The sequence below is a fragment of the Nanorana parkeri genome, unplaced genomic scaffold (genome assembly GCF_000935625.1).
Source record: "Nanorana parkeri isolate BGI_ZX_2015 unplaced genomic scaffold, ASM93562v1 scaffold14, whole genome shotgun sequence".
NCBI lineage: Eukaryota > Metazoa > Chordata > Amphibia > Anura > Dicroglossidae > Nanorana > Nanorana parkeri.
Genome location: NW_017306282.1, coordinates 1,839,167 through 1,865,395, shown reverse-complemented (window position 1 = coordinate 1,865,395; position 26,229 = coordinate 1,839,167). Strand labels below are relative to the sequence as shown.

Below are 26,229 nucleotides of genomic sequence, written 5' to 3'. Positions count from 1 at the left end.
ATCTCTTGCTACTTATTGATTTAAATACTTGCTGTCAGTCACCTAATTATGATAGAGCTGCACTAAAAATATTTTTATATACTGTATGTTATAGTCTTTATTAGGGTTTCAAAACATTACAATACATATCAAGAAACAGAGAGCACTCCTAGGTGTAGGATATAGGCATAAAACAGAACATATACAGTATAGGTAACTAAACCAACGATACAAATACACGCATCACCAAGTGTGAACAAAGTGATAAAGCTGGATACATTTCCCCCAGATGGCTGAATCTGTGAGACCCCAGGAGGATAGGCCCCAGCGATCGACCAATGGTCTGTAGACCCCTTACCACAAACCAATCCACAGCATTGCTGGGCACCTCTTCAAGGTCACAGACACTGTCATCCAACTGAGGACGGACTAAAAAGCAGCAAAGGAGACTTTTTAGGAGCTCAGAGGTGCTACTAACATCTGTTGAGATGAATCACTAGATGTAGCAAATGATCACTAAAGATATGAAACAAATGGCTCCCTATGGAGGAAGATACACTAGTAGAATGTAGTAGGATTTAGTAGCCAGCAACCCCACATGTATGGAGCATTGTGCAATAACATGAGATGGATTGCTACTGCATGTATACTTTAAGCATTAAGATTGTAGGACTTGGACACTGATCAGATGCCAGGAATGGACTTAGCTAAATCATTATATGTAGACCGTAATGAGTCCTTGATGTTGCAACACCACTTCTTCAGAATGGTATACGAGCTGCTCATATCTAAATGAAAGGCTTGCATGCTATGTCTGGGTAACAGAAGGGGTCCTTGTAAACCTCTATAGGCATAGAAGCAGCATTTGAAAGTAGCAGTTCTATACCAGGAATACAGGGGGTACAGTGACTACACTGTATTGCTCCTGTATAGATGCAGTTGAAGAGTGAGTGTAGCCACCCTAAGACAGGAAGTGTGTTATTGGTCAGATCACAAGGTGAAATACATGGAAAAAAGCCTAAAAAAGAAAACCAATGCAGCCACCACCTATAAAGCTTGATAATGTATTACATTTATGGTTTTGGGTTTAGATACTTGTTCAATGTTGTTTTATATCTGCCTGTAGTCCCCCTTTAAAGCCACAGCTATGGGACTGACATAACCACTGTCTATCTACAGCTTACGACAGGCGGTAAAGGAGCAATGTCTGATAAAATGGAATTGGTTGGGATGGATTTATTACTCCCTCTCGACAATGGCAATAGTCTGAGCAGTGCATGATACATAATTTATGCTGAATGCATTGACTATGTGCTACTATTAATATGATGTGCATAATTCATAAACCATTCTAACCTGCTAGGTCAAATTATATTAAAGTAAATCCTACATTAAAAATGTCAGGGCCGCTACATTGAAAAGCTGCCGGACATAGATTAGTGTTATATGGCTATTGTTTCCATATTAACCTCATACAACTCTTGCCTGCCAGTATCTGAAGTCTCTTTTGTCAGTGTGACATGCAAAGTCTGGAGAACAGAAAACCTGGAAAGGCTCTTTAGCGGGAGCCGTAAGGCAGGGCCAGCTTTACAGTTCACCGTGATTACACTTTTGCCTGGTATCACTGTGGTTCTGGGTTTAATACACTGTACCTAGGGAACTTCTAGCCAAATCTAAGGTTTAGGTGGGGTAGATTCTGGTGGATTTGTTGCCACAATGAATCCCATATACTTTATGGACTGCAGCGGCTTGGCCTCCTTCTCACAGTGCTAGGTTCTTTGTTCCTGCCAATAGAAATCTTACTGCAATTTATCCATAATGTAAAATAAATGAAAAATGAAGGAGCCCTATCTGTATGAAATCAGTTCCTGTCTCTGGGCTGTAACATTCATTAAAAAACAGAAATCTGCTAATGTTCACTGGCCTATTGGCCTATAGTCTATTGCCTTACACATGTACTTTCTGTATTTTGTCAAAACCCCATGTTTATGTTTATTTTTGTTAAGGTGAATTTGTTACTTTGCCTTTTTGTACTAAACTCTTAAACTTGAATAAACTCAGATTGAACTAAAAAACAGAAATCAGATATCCAGCATGCCTTTGTGACTAACCTTTGCACCCCACTGCATGCAGGTGTTAGCCACTGAAACATATGCTAAAAATAAGTGGCATTCCCCTATGAATGTGCTTCTCACCTTCAGCCACAAGATGGTGCTGTGCATTGAGCAAGTATATGATCTACAGCTGCTATAGATGAAGACCTTAGTAGAAGGATGTTGTAGAAGCCATAATTTACCCAGTTTTCTTACAACTTGCTATGGGACTACTGTTTATTGGACCGTTATTTACTCTGCTGCTAGGTTTACCAGGGGAACTCATTTAAATATTCAGTATGTTATGTATTTAAAGGAGAACTATGAGGTGAGTGATTTTCACTCAACCTCATAGTTCGAGCCGACCTGTAACAATGAAACTGTCACACGTTGGCTCAATAGATCAGGAATTGAGCGAACACATAGCATCGCTCGCTCACTTCTCGATCCTGTCCCTGCAGAGAGTGGTGACTGTCACTCACGGCTCCCTGCAGGGTGTCCCCCCCTCCCCGATCCTGGAGGAACGAACAGGGGAGGGGGCGGGTATAGCTGGCTCTGCCTCTAGATAGGCAGAGCCAGCTGTCAATCACGCAGCTGGGTGGATCTCGACAATAATGTTGGGATCCGTCCCGGCTGCAGCGGTCTCAGTATACCGCGTGCTGTAGCTCGCGGTATACTGAGCTTTAGGTCTCGACAGGACGCTAGTTTATGTCCTCCCGTGACCCTGAGTAGAACTATGGGGAAAAACTCTTACCCCATAGTTCTCCTTTAGGGCAGATCTCAGCATTTACTGGTTTTTTTTACAATAGTTTATGTGCATATACTGTATGTATAGCCTGGTCATTAAAATACATATTGCACTTTTATCTGAATTCAGAGATTTTCTTTTGGCTTACCTGGAAGATGTGGTACTTCACATAGTTGATCTCAATACAGTTGTTTTCTGTAGTAGACTTGTTTGTAAGAAGTGCTTTAAACCTGAACAGAACAGAGTCCATTAACAAATGTCTTATTTCCACACACCAAACAATGCTGATAGCCATGCACAGGTTTATTGAATACAGAATTGAAAAAGGAAATGCACTTTCCTTTTCATCATTTACAGGGACTCTAAAGCCTTTCATTAAATATTCTTTGAATATGTCTATAGCTGATTGAATCAGCGATTGAAAAAGGTGTGAGAATGAGAAGGTGCACTGAGGTTCCCCGGAGAACTCTCTGGGAACCGCAGAACAAAGGTAAAATGTTACATACAGTATGGTGAACTGGATGGACTTTGTCTGTGAAGGTTCTCGTTCATCCAGGTCATGGTATATCTGTAAAAAATAAGTCAAGGCAACTGGACTTGCTGTATTTTTCTTGAAGACGTTTCACTGGTCATCCAACCACATTTCTCAATTCAGAATGACTTGAATGAATTCAGAATGACATTTCTCAATTCAGAATGACACATAATCTGTTAGTCGCAACCAGGTGTTGATTGAGTTTGCATAATTGGAGCTAGGAGGTGTTAATAACCTGGTGTGGTGTCAAGACGCATCCTAGACAGGGAGCAGGAATGATTCAAAAGAGGTGTAAAATTTGAATTGAGAAAGCTGGTAGGTTGACCAGTGAAACGTCTTCAAGAAAAATACAGCAAGTCCAGTTGCCTTGACTTATTTTTTACAGATGGATGGACCTTGGTCTTTATTCAACCTTACATGCTATGTTACATTTCCAAACCTGCTTGACATACCTGAGTATTCAAAGGACCTATTCGATCTCTGGTGTCCTGGTGCATGGCGTTAGGGTTTTTTTTTCCACACGTTAATGTGCTCTGTGTTAGAGCAGCCCATCCAAATGAATGAGCTTGCAAACGCTGTTCACTTTTGCCAACACAGCACATCACAACCCATGAAAGTGCATTACTGTGCATTTTACTGCAACTCATTTGTGTTGGAGCAGTGTTGAATGAGTGAAGTATTGTCTCTCACCGATGGCTGTGTGTGATGTTGCTCACTTGTATTCTTTCACTGTCAGAGCAGAAATGTCAGTCCAATGTCAGGCTGGAAGTTTTCTTCTGTGTTACCTTGGCACCACCTTGACATTTTTTTTTGAGTCCCTGTTATCAGCACTGACCCCAGGCAAGAGATACAGCAACTCAGATTGACACTTCTCTGACAGTGAGAGAATACAAGTAAATAATAAAATCAAGTAATCCCTGAGAGCCAAGGCTGCACTATGTCTCTCCTCTTCTCCCTGACAAAGATCTCTACTGCGCATGCACCCGCCCCATGGCCCTGCTCAGCCGCTCGAGAAGCTTCAGATCTTTGGACGGGAGCGAGTGGCAGAGACAGTAAAAAAAACCTTTTTGGTAACTTTTTTTAGTTTTTTTAAATGTTTTTGCATATTTAAATTGTTTCATTGTACTATAAGCTAACTACATTTGTATTTACTGTATGTCAAAGCAAAGAGAAGCAGCACAGCAACAAAGAGCACAGCTCTCTGTCACATCGCTACCTCCTCCAATCAACATGCTTATTGTCAGCACACAAACCTATTGCCTCCTTATATACTGCTTCTTGCTCTCACACTCCAAGCATGCTGTACAGGGATAGCAAGAGGCTGATATCGGGTCAAATTCAGGTACTAACAATGCTTGAATTAAAACAAAATGCATTTATTAAGCTGAATTATTTACATATTTTTGTATATCTGCCCAGAGTTTAGCTTTAAAATCACCACAGGTTCCCTTGTAATAGTCTCACCTTGGAGATGCTGTAAACAACAAGACTTTGTGGGCATAAAAGGGTCGTCCTTCAACAATAAATGTGATGTCTGACATCTCTTTGTTGTTTAGAAAATGAGGATCTGCAAAGATATCAAGTCAAATGTCCAGTATGAGGCAAAATATAAGTGAAGCCATTTTTTGGTTTTCCCACAGAAACTTTGGTAACATCGGACAAAACAATACAGTGCTAGAAATCAGAATTGATGAAGCTGTTTTGCTTGTGAACTCCAGCTGAACAAAACGTTACAACACATATATGATTGTCACCCTCTCCCGTGCTATGAGTGAGACACGCTGCTGATTACAATGTAGGTTTCAGGAGCTCAGAGGTCTACATTATAGACAGTAAAATTCACTCTATTCAGGGTGTATAAGTGACCTTACATACCATTTATTGGTGGTTTCAAGTCATAATTACACTCACACTTACAGATCTAGTTAGGATCTCACCTTGCTTTCTTAAAAGGATATCTAAAGATTAACATAACTTCCTTCACAAATACATGGAGAGGGATTCCATGCCTTACTTCCATGAATGTGCTGTGCTTTACCCCTTAGGCCACTAGATGGTGCTGTATATAGGGCTAGTATATGACGTGCAGAGGCACTAAAGCAGATAGGGACGCTATGAATGCCATCATTTACCCAGATGTTTTTCTGACCTCTCCTAGGGGACCACTGTAAGGCCTGTTCAATATTCAATAGGTCCCATCGCACTACTGACCGGACAAGACCTTCAGCTATAGGATGGGTGCTGCAGTGGCTGCAGATACCTCTGCAAATCAGCGGATATGTACTAGAAAGTCACTCGAACTCCAACTTGATTCTCAGTGAATGTTTTATTGACCATAGTTGTGTCACATTGTAAAGCGACGTTTCGGAACAGTGTGGTCCCTTCTTCAGGCAAACAAAGTGTACTGTACCTGAAGGGACCACACGGTTCCGAAATGCCGCTTTACAATGTGACACAACTATGATCAATAAAACATTGACTGAGAACCAAGTTGGAGTGCAAGTGACTTTTCTATTACATATCCGCTGTGCACCAACTAATTATTATGGTTGTTAGGGAAGCTTATTTGAATATTCAGGATGTTTTGTATTTATTTAGGGCAGGTCTCAGCAGATACTTCTTTACCACAACATGTTTGCATGTATATTCAGCCTGTATATGTACATTATGTACAACACATATAAGAGAACATATATTTAAGAGCACATTCACACATATATATCGGATATATTTAAAGGAGAACTATGGGGTTATGAGGCTACAGCTCGCGGTATACTGAGGCGCGGCCATATACCGCAAGCTACAGCTCGCGGTATACTGAGACACCGCGGCTGAAACGGATCCCGACAATTATGTCGGGTATGTGTTCGCTCACTTCCCGATCTACTGAGCCGACTTGTGACAGTTTAATTGTCACAGGTCAGCTAGAACTATGAGCTGAGTGAAAAGCACTCACCTCATAGTTCTCCTTTAAGAGCTAGAATTAGGATCCCACCTTGATGTCTTGAATGGACAACTAAGGATTAACATGACTATGCTCATCATGACTGTGGGCAGACATTTTGGGCCTTTAGTCTGTTATCATCTAAAGCTCTTTATTGTGAAGTAATCCTGATACAGTTGAAGCTTACCTGCCCCCTTCAGCCCCACATATCTACTGGCCATTGAGGCAGCCTATGTTAGCGATGGGCCAATGGGAATATATTTGGTGTGAGAAGCAGCAGACAAGGTTTGGAGTTTTCCCCTATCAGAAATTGTAGGTGTAGCGGAGACAATGACAGCTTCATTATAATTGTGAAATATTCGACCACTTACCCAGTCTGGACGTCTGTTTGCGCTTCATCTCTGTCAGCTTTGGGATAGGATACGGTCCATAGCACTGACTGAATATGACAGCCAACTGCTGACTGATCACCTCATTCTGGAATCATAAGAAAAGAAGTTACCATTTTGTTGCCTTTGAAGAGTTTTAATATAGTGTCCTGACATATATTGGGAGCCTCATGCTACTGTCTGCTATAGCGTTGGAGATTTTAACAGATGGTGCCCAAACTGCTGATTTTGCACTACTGGTCACTCAGCAATGACAGCAATATGGTGTACATCACTGTGATTTTGCTTCACAGGTGACAGCATCACTTCAAATGAGATCTGTTGTTACTTCTAAACAAATTCCCCCAGCATACCCCCAATTAAAAGTGCGTGCCTCACTGCCTACGGCGGTTTTTGAACAGAAATGCTGGTGCGGAGTAGAGAAGCACACCAAGGTATATGTGAGAAAAAACCAGAGCGCTATTCACAGACATTCTGTTTCTCTACCAAAAGAATAAGTGCTCTTAAATTGTGTAAACATTCTAAATTATGCTACAAATTATGTGTATAAACCAGTCAATATGCAGCTATTTTAAAGTGCTGTATGAACATACAGATAATAAAATAAAATAAAAAACATCGCTATGACCTATTCATGTTATAGAATTTTAAACACAATCGACATATACTAAAAAGCTCAAATGTGAAAGAAGTTGCCAAAAAAGAACCCCCGCCCCCCTGTTCCTTGAATGCTCTCATTGGAGTAGGTCTGCAACCAACTAATCGATTAATCGATAATATTAGATAATGAGAATAGTTGTCAACTATTCTCATTATCGATTAGTTAGTTGGATCCCCTAGCTCTCTCCTCCATGTTGGGAGGATGGCACAGCAAGCAGTGGGTGGGTGCAATAGCCAGCCTGCTAATGGCTATTGCAATTTGAAAAGATCAGCCTACTACCTGCTGTGTTTACATTCAGCTGCCGTCTGCTGAATCTTGCCACGGCAGCTGTCATTCCCTGACTGAAGCTATTCAAGTGCCATGTGCTTACAATACAACTATTTAAAAAAAACAATTATAAAAAGTGGGAAAAAGTAAATTTTCGGTTTCGGCCTGACAAATTCTGCTGCGGGAGGTGCATTGCAGTGCCATTAATTTCAATGGCACCCCAAACGCCCTCCCACCCACAGTGTGATCGCCCGCACTGGAGCGAATGCTGTGCATTCCAGTGCAGTGCGATTGCAAAAAATTGTGCATGCAGTTTTATTCTGAAGTAAGCTTTATGTTTGTAACACTGCATTTGTGTATTTTAATTTTAAATTAAGGATGGTGTTTATTTAAATGTTTTTATCCGATGAATCAATTAATAGAAAAAATAATCGTCCAACTAATCGATTATAAAAATAATCATTATTTGCAGCCCTACATTAGAGGGACAGGCAGGGGAGGGGGCGGGCACAGCTGGTCCTGGCTCTAGAGAGGCAGAGCCAGCTGTCAATATAGTTGGGATCCTTCCCGGCTGCAGTGTAGCTTTGTGCAGGGTCACAGACTTATATGGACAGATATACTCCTGTGACCTGAAAGAGAAGTAAAGCCAAAAAAAGATTGGCCTTACTTCTCTTTTAATTAGCTGCAAACTGGAAATAAAAAGAAAAGTCACTTCACCTATTCCTAAACATGAGTAAACTTTTGAGTTTTCAGACTCATGAAAGTAAGGAAATAGCTGGAGCACCGCAAGCCGCCCAAATATAAACTCCTTTTTATCGGCAGAGGACTCTCTGGTGTAACTCTCATTGTTAGCAGTAGTAAAACTGATTACATTTCACTCCAGAGCACCTCTCTCTGCTACTGTGGCAGCACTTGTAATTAAAAACAATCTGGATCTCGGCGAGGCATTGGAAGTCTAAGGGACCACAGCTCAGGAGCTGCACTAGGAAGCTTGTTTTCTTCTGAGCCGATTAAGCCTTTTTTTTGTCCCTCAGTAGACCCGGATGAAATGAGGGGAAGAATAAAAAAACCCCACCAGGCTCAGCACTGGGATAGCTGCCAAAGATAAAGTTGGAAATTGCCTTTAAAACAGCAGCTGTGATGTGAACTTTGGGAAACCTGGAATGAAAAGGCAAGTGCCTTCCCTGAAGACCAGTAATGAGATGATTGCAGGAAGGAGGAGACACCGATTATACAAGAACAGGGCTGAGAATAATGATTCATTAAAGGGAAATGGTAAACTCTCACAGTTTTTAGATATAGATGTGAATGGGGTTTGCCCAAAGGGAATGTTGGCATTTCACATATTGTATTCATCATAAACAGGGCTAAAAAATAACATTTGTAAAAAATATTTGTCTTTTTTTTTAGTCGCATCAATATTTATGTTGCATCTATAGAAGGTATATTTTCATTTCAGACCAGCAGATGGAGCTGCAAGCTCATTTTCACTTGATTTCTAGGCTGTCCTTCCCTGATTTGCTGAAAAAGCCTGCTCTTTACAGAGCACAATAGCTCTAGCTCTATTTACACACACAACTGAAAAACCTATAGCAGTGACTTCTCCTCCCTTCTTTACACCCCTCCCCACCTCCGCCTTTAGGCTTCATTATCTGAAGTTTTATTAGTGAGATAAAGTCTGAAAGCAAGCAGCTTATGCAGCGCTCTCCATTTAGAAAACTCACTAAGCAGTTGAAGGCTGAAACTGTTAACTATTTCCATAACTGACATTCAATATTACAAATGATAAGCTGCACCACCCTTAACAGAAGTCCAGAGCATATTGGCAGCCTTAAAAAAAACAAAAACCTGTCAGTTACTTCATACTGAAAGGGCTACAGCATAAAGGCGGCTATACACCTTACAACTAGGGATGCACCGATATATCGGCCGCCAAAACTGGCACTTTTGGCATAATGTCGAAAGTGCCATTTTCTGGCCGATACAGCGGTGTATCCTTTCTCTCTCTCTCTCTCTCCTCCCAGCTGTGCGCTGCTCTGTGTCCTAGCGAGGAGAAGAGAAACTGTCACAGGCGGCCGAGCGCTGTGAGCGGCTGGCGTCTCTCCTCCCCGCACCGCCCAGCCTCCTGTCACAGATCAGAGGAGAGCAGTGTGGGTGGTGACAGCCAGCGCTGTCACAGCAGGCTGAGCTCCGCTCGCTCAGCCTCCTGTAAAAGCGTGTCACAAATATTTAATAAAAAATGAATAAATAAATATAAAAAAATTTAAAAGTTTATAAAAAATAAATAAAACTAAAATATAAAAAAATTGAAAAAGTTAAAATAAAAAACATTTTCGGTTTCGTTTTTGAAATGTTCTTTTCAGGGCAACTCTACTTACAACCATTGTACAACTTTTTTTGTCCAGACATCTCACCCTCTTTCAATTTTCTTACAACTAGCCCATCATGCACAGACCAATATAGTTCGCAATTAACACTCGTCAGCACCACCAACTGGCCAATTTTCAACGATGGAAAGGACAGGTTTTCATTTTAGCATGTGCCGCTTTCATCTTGAGATTTTTGTTGTACAACAACGCCACTAACCTGTCAATATTCGTCCAACTAGACAAAAGTTTTCTAGCCTGCTTGAAAGGCAAAAATCTTCCAGTTGTACAGTAATTGAGGTTGCACACTCCCCATCAACTGGCAGATTGTCGGACATAAATGCAATTGCAGACAAAAATCTCCAGATAATTGTAAGGTGTATGGGCACCTTTAGGCCTCATTCACACGAGAAATGGCTGGCACGTACAGCTCCATGCTGCGTGCACGGCCTTATCGGGCAGCTCCCAGGTCAGCTCTCAGGAAGGACAGGTGCTACGTGTGATTAGTACGCAGCCCTTGTCCTTCTCTATGGGAGTACGCCGCCCTATGTTCCCCCAAGTGTAGGTCCGTACAGGTGCGGGTGTCCCGGCTCGGACGCAAGAGTACAGACACCCGCACGGACATGCAAGGCGGGTGAGCATAAGGCGGCGTACGGCCGCTTAGTCCCATAGAGAAGGACGGAGGCTGCGTACTAATCACATGCAGCACCTGTCCTTCCCCCGGAGCTGCACAATACGGCCGTGCATGCAGCACGGAGCTGGACGTGCCGGCCGTTTCTGGTGTGAATGAAGCTTTACAGTGCAGGCTTAGATGACCTCGGTCTAGTTGGAACTTACACAAGTCTGAGAATTCTCCCCCACACTAATGTGGGTCAATCACCAAATACTGGCGGTGACACATGAACAGAGTGCTGGGAAAGGTAAGGTGAGTAATTGCTGCTGGAAAGGGCATTAAAGGGAACCTGTTGCTTTGTCCTGCATGTAGTTAAAGGTAACCTGTGCTGACAAAACTGCCTGACACTGATGAACTCTCAGAAAATGGTAGTTGCTTGTTATTCAGAACAAGCATGCAGATCAAGGGTTCTTATATTACTGGCTGCATGCGTGTTCTAGGCCAATGACCTAGGAAGCATTAAGCCCAGGGATAGCCAAGCCATCAGCATTAGTAGAAGAGGGTCAGCAGTGGCAACTTTCATATTTCTCTTTGTACAGTTACAGGCAGGCAGAGTTTATATGACACATATCATTGAATTCCAACCCTAAGGAAAGGGAAAACTAGGAGGAGAGGAAGAAAGAGAGAGGGATGAAAATAAGGAAGGAGAGAAGAAGGTAGAAAGACAGAATGATGATACAGAAAACATACAGTTTAGGAAGGACACTAGCTTTACCTACCTTGCTAGCTTTTAATATCTCAGACATGAGTGGCAGCCCTTGTGTCACCAGTTCTTCTGTATATTCCTCCTCCTGAATGGATTTGAATTCTTTAAGCAAACACTGAATTAATGGACGTCTGTGCTGGTGGAAAGAAATGCGCAAAGATTCCAGCCATGTGTGGAGAGTCCAAGGGACGCCTAAAAAGGAAGCACCAAATACATTTATGACTGGCTATGAAACTATGCCCAATGGTTTGCAGAGATCCTATATGCAACATCTCATTGCAAAAAACATGGATATTATTATGGAGTTTGTCCTCCCCCTTTGCAGCAATAACAACCACAACTCTTTCGGAAAGACTTTTCACAAGATTTTGGAGTGTGTCTGTGGGAATTTGAGGCCATTCCACCAAAAGAGTATTTGTGAGGTCAGATACTGATTAGTGCTCAAAAACTAACATCAAAGTGAACCAAAAAAAAGTGCATGTGAAACACAGAAAAAAAGGTGCACATGGGTGTGTCAAAATCGGTCCTTCTCCTGAAGAGAAAAGACCCTTCCCTGACCCCCCTTATCCCGGGAGCAAGGCAAAAGACAGGGGCAGAGCACTCTGGTCCACCTAGCCGAGGCCAGATAGACCCCTTTTCTCGTGGTCAGCCAAAGCCAATCACCAAGTACTTGGTTAGGCACTCTCCCGAAGAGAGACCCCCAGATAAGTGGAGGGAGGAACCTGATGGCCACACATTTTCCCCCTAGATTTTAGGGTAGGCCCGAAGATCCACACTTGTCATCCTGTAAAGTGAAAAGTGAGGTCATATACTGATGTTGGACATAAAGACCGGGCTCACAATCAGGGTTTCATCTCATCATATAGGTGTATTGTAAGGTTGAGGTTGAGGTCAGGGATCTCTGCAGGCCACTTAGGGTCCTCCACATCAAGCTACGTCTTTATGGATCTGGCTTTGTGCACAGTCATGTTGGGACAGAAAAGAGCCTTTCCATAAACTGATGCTAAAAGGTTGGAAGCCCACAATTATCTAAAATGTATTTGTAGTCTGTAGCAATAACAGTACCCTTCACTGAAAACACCCCAACTCAGTAATTTGTAGGGGTATCCACATCATTCTGGACATGTAGTAGATGTGATGGCTTGTTGTTCATAAACCTTAAGACATATACTGTACTTGTTCTAAGTTGAAGCCAACAAGTCAGTATGGCAGCCAGCCAATCTTATGGAAAGCCTTCCCAAAGGAGTGGAACAGCCTCTTTTGCAGCCTGGAATAGATGCAAAAGGGAGGGTGGTCAACTCCATAAAAATGCCCATAGTTTTGGAATGGGATGTCCAACAAGCTCATCGACAAGTCTCCACAAATGGTTGGCTATATATGCGTATGCAAATAAGGACTTCTGACTTTAAACTGACTTGACTGATTTGCCTTTTGGCTCAGCATAACACTCAGGAAACAAACATTTTTTAATAGGAGGTCAGCAATCACAACAGGAAGGTTTACTTAAAAATAAATATTGCACAGCAGGAATCTATTATCCTCTACCTCCTCTGTTCTCTCACAATCTCATCATCTGAATTTAGTGTCAGATCATCTCACAGAAAGTTCCATTTAAGCACAGCGGGGAACTGCTTTAAACACCTGTGACATCGGTCCATTTTTTATTTTTATTCCGAAGCCTTCAATTACAAGGGTTTGTAGATTGCACGAAAAAGCAATTTACATGGAGCACGGGGATTTCCAACTATAAATGTAGCTCTGTTAGTGGAATTAAATTATAATGTAACGCTTCATTACCCACCACAAAAGGGACGGACGGCCACATTGCCGCTCTCTTCGCATATAAATATTTAAAGGTATTTTTAGGAATTCCCGAGGAATATTTCAAGAGCACCTGTCATTTTTAGAGGAAACAGCATGCTGTAATGATGACAAGGGCAGGGAAGGCAGGCACTATAATTCTTTCTTTTTTCCAATTTCAGGGTTTCGGAACCATTCACACTTTTTAATTGTGTTAATGGACGCGTTTTTAGGCCTTTTTAGCGTGTCAAATTAAGGAAGCTGATTCATTCTGGGTGGACTCTTAGCACATGGGAAAAAAAATACACAATTTCTTATGCAGTGCACTACAACACACCTGAGTTTTAGCTCAGGTACATTTGTCTTACTGTATCTGTGTTTCACCGTGCCATTCAAAATACATGGCAATGCACTGCAATGCATATATACTGGTGTGTTAGTGTGCATTGTGGTAACAAATGTGAAGACAACCATTTTAACACTTAGTGGTACCAATCAGGACTACATCTTGCATATCTATGCATTCCACTTGCATTACTCAATTTTATGTCAGGGCAAAGTGCAAAAAAACCAACAAAACACTGTATATATCTGGAATACATGCACCTTTCCCCATGTTTCATACCATTAAAGACACTGCAAGCACAGAAAATACCTGGTGATCTGCCAGAAATGTTCTAAGCTCCTAATTTCCTGTTGTGGGCTGACAACACAGTGCCTTTCCTGCACTGAAATTGCAAGATAGGGTGTCAGCACTGACCAGTTGTCTTTTGCTGCCTACAGGTAACTACAGAATATCTCCCCTTCTTCTAGTCCAAAAAAAGAACTGGGAGGACTGATAAGACTCCTTAAAGGAGAACTATGGGGTAAGTGTTTTTCCCCATAGTTCGCCTCAGGGTCACAGGAGGACATAAACTAGCGTCCTCCCATAACCCAAAGCTCAGTATATCGTGAGCTAAAGCTCGCGGTATACTGAGACCGCCGCAGCCGGGACGGATCCCGACATTACTGTCGAGATCCACCCAGCTGCGTGATTGACAGCTGGCTCTGCCTATCTAGAGGCAGAGCCAGCTGTACCTGCCCCCCTCCCCCATTCGTTCCTCCAGTCAGCGCTGGAGGATCGGAGCGGGGAGAGGGAATCCATGCAGGGAGCCGTGAGTGACAGTCACGGCTCTCTGCAGGGACAGGATCGAGAAGTGAGCGAGCGACGGTATGTGTTCGCTCACTTCCCGATCTATTAAGCCGACCTGTGACAGTTTCATTGTCACACGTCGGCTCGAACTATGAGGATGAGTGAAAATCACTCATCTCATAGTTCTCCTTTAAGACCTTTAATGGTCTCTTTAAAATAAAGAATACAATGATAACTCAAAATATGTATTAACAAAATACAATAAATGTCCCTTTGAATCGCCCTAGTGTCTTATTTTGGAATATAATAATTACATTTTAAAACACAGACTAGTCAATTGGAGTTTGTCTATCATCACATTTCTTTTCTAAAGGGAGGAAATATGCAAAAGTAAGCTAAATAAATGGACCCTAAAAGCGAAGCACACCAAAAAGCCACTGGCATACTTCCCTGTGTGCACCGCTGGTACGCACAGTCCCCCAGCAGCAAATGAAGTGAACGCCTCATTTATTGCCAGAAGGGGTACAGTTGGCGCGCACAGAAGCATGCCATTGCAATGTAATAACTTTATGATACTTCTAAGAACACAGGAAATGAACAACATAAATAGATTTTAAAGCCCGCTGCTGTCTGATGAACTGCATGAAAGAGAAACGTCTGTGCCGATTATAGTAACCAGTTTATTACTTTACCATTCTAAAATCAGCATTTGAGCGTTGCGTAATACAAACAATACAGTAGTAATGAGAGCGTTAACAGGCACAAAGTATGCTCAATATACTTTTAGATCCCAGCTCAAATTTCCCAGTATGTGTGGCAGCTCACTGAATGCCTTTCAGTGGTCAGTTTAGTATAATAGCTCTTATGTTGACATGCTATAAAGAAAAAGGGGGATTATTGATGAAATTCCAATGAAGGTGTTGTTTGAGCATAGTTATACATACTCATCATCTTTTGCTTAGGATGCATTTTCAACACATCATAGGCCTTCTTGAAGTAATTTACCTAAGGTCCTGATTTTAGTATGACATCCACCAACTTTTTCAGTTCAGGACGGGTGGTGTTCATTAAAATTCAATGTGTCTGGTAAAACCATGTCAATTTGGGCTTGGGGTGGAAGTTAATGGGTAAAACTCTTACTTTCATTAATGTCAGTGACATTGCACTGCTGCTCTATGGCCTTCCCTGGTTGGCAGTGGAACTAGACTTTAAAGTGACACTAAACTCATGAGTTTAGTCTTAAAAATGCATTCAAGTACCTTAACTATTAACAAAAATGTATCTTATTTATGTATCATTCGGCTGCAGACCTTCAAATCATCTGTGAATTCATGCTGACACTGTCCATCATTCTGGAGGGTAGTTACTTCTGTTCCCCATTGTCCCTGTGTGTATTGTAAAGTAGTCACCGCTCCAAGCCCGCTCCTGTGATGGTCTACAATCTCATGTTTAGTTTACTTATTTGTATTGAGATTGTAGTCCATCACAGGAGCGAGCTTGGAGCGGTGGCAACTTTACAACACACACAGGGACCATGGGGAACAAAAGTCGCCCCCCTCCAGAAGGAAGGACAGTATCAGCACCAATTCAGAGATGATTTGAGGATCTACAGCTGAATGATAGATACATTAGATACTTTTTTGTTAATAGTTAAGTTATTTGTTAAATGCATTTTTAAGAGTAAACTATAGAGTTTAGTGCCACTTTACGGAAAGAGAAAACCTCATGCTCCAACTACTGACCTCCTTCTAGTTCACTGGCGTCAATACCTTCTAAGAACTGTCCTCGAGACAAGCAGCCGGATCAGCATGACAACAGTATTTATAAAAGAAGATATCAGCAATTTCAGCCTTCATAGCCATTCAGTGCAGGCTACCTTTAATGTGCTGGAGTCCCAGTAGTGTAAAACCCCAAGCCTCAACTCCAGGCAAACAGCTTCATATACATTTGAAATACTTATATGGGAGCTGTTTTATCCGCCAAAGGATTTGTATTCTTGTTTATCCTGTCCTGAAATTTGTACAGCTCTTCAAACAGCACAGCCCGAATTGGCTACGGAGCTGCATTCATTTATGTCTTTTATATCTGCTTATGTTCAGCTTTAACCCTTCTGCTTGCCATGGTGTAGTTGGGACACAGCAAAACTTGGAAAAAATGTACAATTGGTTGGTAAGGCAGTTGCTCTATGAATGAGAGTATGCATATCTACACAGATCGCTCATGGCAGCCACTCAAACCTGGAAAAATGAGGGGGGATAGAAAGGCAGCAAAGTATAACATGACAAAAAGAGCACAAAAGGTAGAATATAAATATAAAAATAACAAATGTAACAGAAAATTAGGGATGCACAGCAAATATGTTACAAATAGAAGGTAAATAAACTTCAAATTGAGTAAAATGGCTGTTATTGCAAAGCAGCAAATGGGACAATATACCGACCTAAACTCCTGATATCAATAGTCACATCCACATATCCGTGCTCTGCACAGTGGTACATGGCCTCCTTCAGGGCCTTCAGCTTGGCTTTGCTGTTCCGGCTTGGACACAATGGAGTGTTTGCAGTCTCGGCCAAATCTGATCCTTCTGCTAGAATCTCCTCCAGAGATAAGATATCACTCTTCTCCTTTTCAGGCTGGGAAAGCAGCTTACGAAATACATTCCTGAGAAGTAAATGAAGGACATGTTGAATGCAAGAAGACAGGTTCTCCCATGCACAAAGTTAACTCCCATTTTTCCCAACAGAGATTAGAAAAAGCAAATTTATACAAGCTAATGTGCAGACAGGAATGAAGAAAAACTCGACCAAGCACTATCTGAGTCCACATATCCTCAGCAGACACAAACTGTATGGAGGGTGTATGTTCTGCATGTATGGAGGGTGTATGTTCTGTATGTATGGAGGGTGTATGCTCTGTATGTATGGAGGGTGTATGTTCTGTATATGGAGGGTGTATGCTCTGTATGTATGGAGGGTGTATGTTCTGCATGTATGAAGGGTGTATGCTCTCTATATATGGAGGGTGTATGTTCTGTATGTATGGAGGGTGTATGCTCTGTATGTATGGAGGGTGTATGTTCTGTATGTATGGAGGGTGTATGCTCTGTATGCATGGAGGGTGTATGTTCTGTATGTATGGAGGGTGTATGCTCTGTATGTATGGAGGGTGTATGTTCTGTATATGGAGGGTGTATGCTCTGTATGTATGGAGGGTGTATGTTCTGCATGTATGAAGGGTGTATGCTCTCTATATATGGAGGTGTATGTTCTGTATGTATGGAGGGTGTATGTTCTGTATGTATGGAGGGTGTATGTTCTGTATGTATGGAGGGTGTATGTTCTGTACGTATGGAGGGTGTATGTTCTGTATGTATGGAGGGTGTATGTTCTGTATGTATGGAGGGTGTATGCTCTCTATGTATGGAGGGTGTATGTTCTATATGTATGGAGGGTGTATGTTCTGCATGTATGGAGGGTGTATGTTCTGCATGTATGGAGGGTGTATGTTCTCTATGTATGGAGGGTGTATGTTCTGTATGTATGGAGGGTGTATGTTCTGCATGCATTGATGGTGTATGCTCTCTATGTATGGAGGGTGTATGTTCTGTATGTATGGAGGATGTATGTTCTCTATGTATGGAGGATGTATGTTCTCTATACATGGAGGATGTATGTCCTCTATATATGGAGGGTGTATGTTCTGTATATATGGATGGTGTATGTATGCAGAGTGTAAATTCTGTATGTCTGAGTGGGGTTCTGCCAGAAGCTCTCCCCCCCCCCAATAAAAAAAATGGAGGGGATATTAGGGGGCCGTTCAAATCTGCATGATTGCAATGTGTTGCTAATGCGGTGAGTTAGGAAAAGTATTTGGACTCTTTCGACTGCAATACTGGTGGTGTGCTGGTGACATTTATTCATCTTTAGGAAAAGTCCTGACACCTTTCAACCTATTAAAAGCAAAATGCACATTATTGATAAAACATGCCTAAAATGGAGAATGCACACTGTACTGGGCCTTAGACTTTCATCCCCATTAGGGACAGAGAGCAATGCAGGAACTACGTGCCAGAGCAGTTTATCAACACAGCAGTGGCGTAACCAGCGTTCTGGGCGCCCGGGGCAGAAATTTTTTTTCGCCCCCCCCCCCCATTATATAAACAACCACTGGAACTGTACCCTGCACCTCCCCCCCACACACACATGTTTTTATTTTTATTTTTCAAATTTTAATATTTTATTTTTTTTGAAACTTTTTCATTTTTTTAAATCAATTTTTATTTATTAATTAATTTTTTATTAAATATTTTTATTTTTTACTTTACTTTTAGGGGCTTCGGGGAAATATTGGGGGTCTAAACAGACCCCTGATATTTCCCTTTAAAAATAGAAAAAGAGATTGAGGACACAGAGTCCTCAATCTCTTTTTCTGTGCCCCCTGTTATCAATGAACAGGAAACCTTTATGAATGTTCCTGTTCATTGATAACATGGTATGTTTACTATAACTACAATTATGAATGAACAGGAGGGGATATAGATCACTCCCGTTCATTCATAATTGAGGATATAGTTTACATACCAGGTCCTCAATTATGTACAAACACTCAGCGATCACTGATCACTGAGTGCTTGTGCCCGCTCTCCTTTCTGACACACACTGTCATACCCTGTTTCCCCGAAAATAAGACCTACCCTGAAAATAAGACCTAGTGTGTTTTTTTAAGCCCCAAAAAATATAAGACAGTGTCTTATTTTCGGGGAAACACCGTAGGAGGCTGCAAGAGGAGAGCCCAGCCTCCTGTGACAGCACTGGCTGTCTCCGCCCCCACACCGCTCTGCTGCACTGTGATAGGCGGCCGAGCGGTGTGGGAGGAAAGACACCGGCCGCTCACAGCGCTCGTCCCGCAGCGCTCGGCCGGCTGTCATTTTCTCTCTGATTCCTTTCATCCCCGCTGGGCACTGCTTTGTGTCCCAGCGGGGATGAAAGGAATCACGGCCGCGCCGGCAAAACGGCAGGAAAATGTCACTTTCGGCATTTAGCCGAAAGTGCCATTTTCGGCCGGCGCCCCCCCTTCACTTTTCGCCCGGGGGCCGGCGCCCCTGCTGCACCCAGCAGAAGCAGAGCAAGGAAAGCTGCCACCGCATTATGGGAGCTGAGCATTTCTATTGTGCCAGTTCAGACCTGCCCAGCTATGCCACACAGAGGAATGGCTGCACACCGGCATTCTTTCTATGAGAGAGTTGAAGTTTTTCCAAAAAACAGACTAGTTTAGACACAAAATATTCCCCTATAAACCAGCCTTCCCCAAACTGTTCCAACAAACACCTGAACTCCTGAATAATTTGGAGGGATGTCCACATACTTGTGGCCATATAGTGTCAGTGTCCTGGCTTGTGATGCTGATACTTTTAAAAACAATAGTAAGAGACTGTCACTGAAATTACCTGTGCCCATGTGCAGCAGCCTGGCTGAAAGAGTTCATGTCCCCTTGAGGTGCTGAAGAAATGCCATTTCTGTACATGGTTCCTACCATAGGATCTCCTCCTCGTTCCAGCAGCAAATTCACAAGCTCAAAGTTTCCTGTTGTCGACAGGAATTGGAGAGATGTTAGAAAACAAGCAATGCTTAAAGCAGAACTTCAGCCACAAATAACAAGGTAAACATGAATAGCTCATTAAATGGTCAGTTTCATTCAACCCTCATTCATCCTCCGAGCCCAGGTCATTCTGGACCTTCCCCAGCCTGTGACTGGACAGTGAAAGGAGAGGCAGCACAGTGATGAAGTAATCTCACTGTTCTCTCATCATATCAGAATACTTCTTATCAGCACATGAACTGAATGGCTCCCTGTACTGCTTTTTCCTCTCACACTCCAGCCCTGCTGTACAGAGACTACAAGAAGCTGATATCAGGTCACATTCAGGTACTTACACTGCTTTTGTTTAAAAAATAAATTGAATGATGTATTCATGATTACAGAGCGGCATTCCTTTGTGTTTTATATATCTGCCTAGAGTTACCTGGTGCATACAAACAGCCCTGGTATAGGAGTGCAGCATGTTAATTCACTTAGGGTCCAGTGATGTCAGCAAACCACTGTCACTCTTCCTACATTAAACAGTACCTATAGCTAAGAACCATAAAACCCGCTCATCAGAATGACATTTGTTTGGTAGGTAAGGCAGTTAAAGTGTATGCAAAGTCTTTTTGTTATAGACAGAGTAGGGAATTTTTTAAACACCGGTCAGATTTGTTAGCTGTCTGCATCCCATTGGTGACATTTTTCTCCACTTCCCTTACTCAATGTCACAATAGGAATTTAGAGCAAATCTCTCCAAAAGGAAATCCCCTCTTAGACAGTTGTAACCAGAACAGGTGTCCCAATTAGAAGATTCCGCCTCCTCACCTCCTGTTCCAGGGGCACCTGTAAAATGTTTAGATCTCCATCAATTTGTGTCCTGGTGGTCACCAAGACAAAAACGGAGTGTTTATTAAGGAGGTGGATTCATTAATGGACAGGGACTAACGTGTTTAACCTGGATGGCATTCTTAATTTGTATTATATAACTTAATAAAGTAAATAATGACTTGGACCGAGATGTAGTAATGACATTGTAGAGAATACAGACATAATGTCATCACCCAGCACCAGCAAAGCTGCTGCTCATCTGCACAGAGAGCCACAGTGCAGATCCTCAGGGTTGGATTTCCTGGTGCTTATAGGTAACAGAGCCAACGAGCCAGCCTGCCCCTCTACAGTTACAAACTATAAATGTATTTCTCATTATATGTAATAGTACAAAGTAAAAATATGCTTTGTGTAAAGAGATGATCCAAGCAGGAGAGAAGTGTTACTTTGGATGCTTGTGTGCCCACATGCTACAGTGATGGAAATCTGTCTCTGCATATCTCTGAACATGATGAGGATTCTGGTGACCTCTTCTCACAGTGGAGGTAACAGGAATTATCCCTCATCAGGGAATATGTACAGAAACACCCAGAGCCTCACCAGCAGACAACGGAGGGAGTCTTTGGAGGCTCTGCATCCTGCAGGACCGATTCTCCACGTCTGTATGCATTTATCATAAGCCAACTAACACTATCAAATTTCTTATCAACACTTGAAATACCGACCTGCTGCAGCTGCCAACTGTAAAGGAGTTTCTGAATAATTTTCTTCCCCAGCTTCTAAAGATCCTTCAACGCTGGCACCTGCATCTAATAGTAACTAGAAATAAAACATATACAGTACATGTTAGACATGGAAAATGAAAGCACATGGCCTTATATTATATGGGAATTAGTGATTGTTCTCCTGGATGTTTCATTTAAAGTGGAACTACAACCTCCTAGCTCTTACAGGCAAATAAGGTGCCGTCTTAGCTTCTCTTTACAAAACTTTTGCAAAAACATTTTTTCCTAAATAAAGCCTGTTACTTACAGAGAATTCTGTGAAATATTACCTGTACAACAGGAATGTGGCCCTGAAGGACGGCAAACGTCAGGGCTGTCCAGTGACGTGTTTCTGGATGAACGGAGGGGAATTTATGTGCTGTGCTTGGGACCTGGGATAAAAAGTGAAAAAGTCAGTCATATAAGTAAATATTTCTCAGCACTTTAAGACTTAAGGCTCAATTTACAAAGTTAACACGCCATTATAAGGATCCTTATATTGTTAAAGAATGATGCATCTTTTCAGTCCAATGCAATTTGACAATCACAGTTATGTAAAATAAAAACCTTATCCATTTTTACATTTGTGGCTCTGGAATTATGATCTTATTAAAATACTGTCTATAAATAATAGACAATTTAATGTAAAATAAAAAGCAGATAGTCTAGAGCCACTGTCTGGGCCACACATGTCCTGCATTCCCTGTGTAGATTGTATTTTGGAGCTGCCATGTTAGAGGGGGCTTACTTCCTGTTTTAATGTTGCTCTCAGGCCCCATTCACACTGCGCGATTCGCAAATCGCGTGTTTGTCAAATGCTTGCATTGAGCAAGCTGGAATCGTGGCAAATTCCGCTCCAAAAAGGGTCCTGCTGTAGCGACGCACGACCCGCGACAGCAGGACCCTTTGCCCCATTGCCAAGCATTGGAGAGCGATATCGCGCGGTAAATAGCCGCGATATCGCGGGAATTAACGCGCGATAAATCGCTCAATGTGAACGGGGCCTCATTGTCAATGAAGTGATATGAGACTTCAGTTCCTATTAAGTGTGGCAACCAAGAACAACCAATCAAAAAACACTCTGTTGAGATCAGACTAGTACAGGATGGATTCTGACTGGTTGCTGTGGGTTACTGCATTTAAGAATGATTACTTACTGAATAAGGCGGAGATCAGCAGAGAGGGCTGGTGAGAAGAGAGATGGCTTATCTTAGAAGTGCTTTCCCATATATTTTTTTTTAGATAACACTTCCACTTGATTGTACCGGGACTAGCTGAGCTATATAAGGGTTTATGTTGCTGATTAAGAATAAACTGTAAAAATCCAGGGAGTGACTTATTGCTCCACCACTAGATAGGAGGTGTTTGCATATATGTTTGGAAAAATGCAAAAAAGAATAGTAATTTAGCTGTGAAAATCCATACTGTTTTGTTGAATCTGATCCCTTAATGGATGCTGGTTACATTTACTTACCTCAACATTAAGCTCTGCCCCAGCATCTAGCAACATCTGCACCATCGCTTCATCGCCTCTCACACAAGCGTACATCAGTGGGGTCATTCCCTGTGTGTTACATTAACATGGATTACTTACGGTAGAATATACTTTGGCCATATTCTAAATATGGCTATTGTGAATTAAACCTCGATTTCTCATTCCAGATGGGCATCAAATAAGACTCAATAGTGCTAACATGTGGTTTGCAAATGAAACTGATCCAACAGCCATTGGGGTACCACTAAGCAGCACATATGCCCCTATGGCTGAATGGAAAAACAGCTTTTATTTCCGAGATGTCATATCACTTTCTTCCAGTAGATGGCGCACTTACTTGCTCACTCATGCTATTGATTCCTTCGGGACCGAGCAGAGTCACAGCTTGTTTGACTAAATCCGTCCTGCCACAGTTCAACATTCTAAATCCGAGGTCTTGTTTAAACTTGGCTTCTGTGGCCACTGCGTCTAGTTTGCGAGACGCACAAAAACAGTCGTCAGCCCTGCAGAGAATAGATCCAAAAACATGACATGGATTAGCCTGTAAATCCGCCCCAAAGCTTAGCAGACAAAAGTCTTACAGCAATATTAAAATGAACAGTTTGCAAAGTTGAATGTTTCAATATAATACCTTTAAAACACATTTTCTGTAGTTTCTAGTGACTGTTTAGATCTCTAAATATAATCTTTTTACACCTTCCCACAGGTGTAACACAGATATGTGTCAGCTCAGCAGATGGGCCTTAACGCCAGCTGTATATATACTGTACATGCGTCAGCAAGCCTGCTGTTCTATGCGAAGAGCGCGTTTACTAGAGTCCTCATAGCACCTTGACTATAAGGCCCCACCTTGCAGCGATATCGCTCTATGTAGCTTCTCCAATCCATTTCAATGGAGCTGTTCACATCTCGTCGCTCAATATCGCTTGTAGCTCGTCGCTGGTAGCTTGTCGCTCCTACAAGACCCTTTTTTCAAGCGATTTTGCTCCTGATTGCATACAGCCCAATAGCGACAAGTCGCTCAATATCGCTCGTCGCGCAATATCGCTGAAAATCGCGCGATTTTCATGTCGCTCAGTGTGAATGGGGTCTTAGCTGCCGGTAACTGTTTACAATAACCAGCCAGGCTCCTGATCATATGACACTTGTGATAGCCAATCACAGTGATCACATGATTGGGTAACCCAAACACCAGCATTAAGATCCTCCTAAAGGCCTGCCAGGAGTTGGCGGCAAGGGGTTAATAATTTAATTTCATGGTTTTTTTTTTATCATGGGGGTTCGGCTATTATGCTGTGAGTTGCCTATGTAGGGCAGAGTAAAGAAAATCTTGTATAAGCTCTGAGTTGCCTTTAGGTAAAGGACTACCTCCTTGTTCCCATGTGATTGCACTGGGTCAATCACAAAGCACCAATGCTAACTGGAAGGTAGTGTGTGTTTGGGGCAGAAAGCACAGCACCGATCATTTCCAGTTGAAAACTAACACACAGCTGTGAAATTTATAAGATTTCCAAAGGTGTGTGACAGGTCCTTCTTTTAACACAGCAGTCTTTCCAACATGGCAAAGCTGCAAGAAGGTTGCAGGCCAGTTTGATGGTACAAGCTGTGGCTATTAGGGATGTGCAGGAGCTTGGTACAAACTGAGAATGCTAGGGGTGTACTAATATCGTTACCGGTATCATTATCGGTGCTGATACTGAGCATTTGGGCGAGTACTCGTACTCGCCCAAATGCTTTGCTACTTCCCCCGATCCTGGAACTTCTGGTCAGAGGGAGATTCCCTCTGACTGGCAGTGCCACGAGGGAGCATGGAGACGGCATCCGGCTAATCAGTAAGCCGAGCAGTGGGTCCTGACCTGCCTCCTGATTGGCTAGGAAGCCGGCTTCTTGCTGCATAGCGACACGGCGAAGCAGCCTGGCTTCCTGACCAATCAGGAACCCGGGCAGCATGTCATGACCTGACTGCCGGCTTCCTAAATGGCTAGGAAACTGGCTTCATGCTGCCTAGCGATACTGCGAGGCAGCCTGGCTTCCAATCAGGAAGCCAGGCGGCGGTTCATGACCTGCCGCCTGGCTTCCTGATAGCTGGGCCCACGGTACCTTGGGATGCCAGTATTGGTATTCGGTATTGGCGAGTACCGGGGAAAAAAATATCGGTACTCGTACTCGATACCGAAAAACCGTTATAGATGCATCCCTAGAGTTCACCCAAGCAGATCAGCTGCGGCCAGGTCACTCCCCACCCAGGGGCTCATTGGCCCAGGATGGGGATGCATCACTGAGTTTTGCTCAGGTGAACTTGGTTCACATAAAGGCCATATACATCCCTAGTGGAGGAGTGAAGAGGAATCAAAAGCCAGCTGCGGTTTCTGTGCACTACAATTCCATCCAACAGTGAACATACCATAATTGAAACCTGCACTCATTGCTTTGAATGGATTAATTAGCAGACCAATTTAAGAAACAAATAATCCCTCTATGCATAATGTAATATTATTTTTGTTATATTGACTGCATGTTACCTTGAAAGCTGAACTCCAGGCAAACAGCTAAATACACAGATTACATACAAATATGAGTTCAGCTTTAACCCCGTAGAATTGCCTGCAAATAAAAATACATACTTTAGCTGCCGTGGCTCGCAGTCCACTCCTGGAAGTAGAAGACGTGCAGCCTGTCGTACATCATCGCTGTCCACAGAGAAACTTCGACGGTACCCGGCGTGTGCCACGGCTACTCGTATCCATTCCATCAGGGGTGGGAGCATTAAGAACGGCCTATGAAAAGAGGGAGAGGTGGTCAGACACTACTGCACAGTTCAATGCAGTCATTACACTTTTGTCTCTTTTAAATATGATTAATAAATAGAGCTTAGCTGGCAGCCTTATGGTCCTTGGTGGTTCTCCCATACCGCAGTGCACCTTGGGAGCATTCCAGCTGACAAGACTGACAACCATCGTACAATATGTACAATCTCATAGCTAATGTAACCTAATACATTGCGTGTTATGCACATTGCTCTGCGTACCTTGCTGTTAAATATTAAGATAGATCAGTTTGTATTTTGTTAATTCCCCTTGAAAGGTATTGACAGGTATGATGTCAGCACATAATTAGAAGCAGAACTTGACTTTTTCCAGGCCGGAGATGGGAAGAAGTATCACTTGTTATTTATTTTTTCTAGGATTCTCTTGGAATCTGTAATACATCCTGAAAGCCTGTAGCTGGTGCTATATATGTATTTGCTTTTATCGCTAATATTGCAA

General features: G+C 42.5%; 1 protein-coding gene across 2 annotated transcripts in view; it reads right to left on the bottom strand.

The window, feature by feature from the left end:
* The window catches only part of BTBD11 (BTB domain containing 11), a 221,858-nt gene that overhangs the window by 5,438 nt on the left and 190,191 nt on the right, over window positions 1–26,229 (bottom strand). For both annotated transcript variants that reach the window (XM_018558172.1, XM_018558181.1), the window contains 11 exons: window positions 25,588–25,740; window positions 23,301–23,466; window positions 22,943–23,032; window positions 21,759–21,860; window positions 21,430–21,523; window positions 19,740–19,875; window positions 16,734–16,954; window positions 11,375–11,553; window positions 6,671–6,776; window positions 4,820–4,922; window positions 2,969–3,050 (listed from right to left, as the gene is read on the bottom strand). In XM_018558172.1, the coding sequence (XP_018413674.1) occupies window positions 2,969–3,050; window positions 4,820–4,922; window positions 6,671–6,776; window positions 11,375–11,553; window positions 16,734–16,954; window positions 19,740–19,875; window positions 21,430–21,523; window positions 21,759–21,860; window positions 22,943–23,032; window positions 23,301–23,466; window positions 25,588–25,740 (1,432 nt within the window). The remainder of the gene's footprint in view (window positions 1–2,968; window positions 3,051–4,819; window positions 4,923–6,670; window positions 6,777–11,374; window positions 11,554–16,733; window positions 16,955–19,739; window positions 19,876–21,429; window positions 21,524–21,758; window positions 21,861–22,942; window positions 23,033–23,300; window positions 23,467–25,587; window positions 25,741–26,229) is intronic.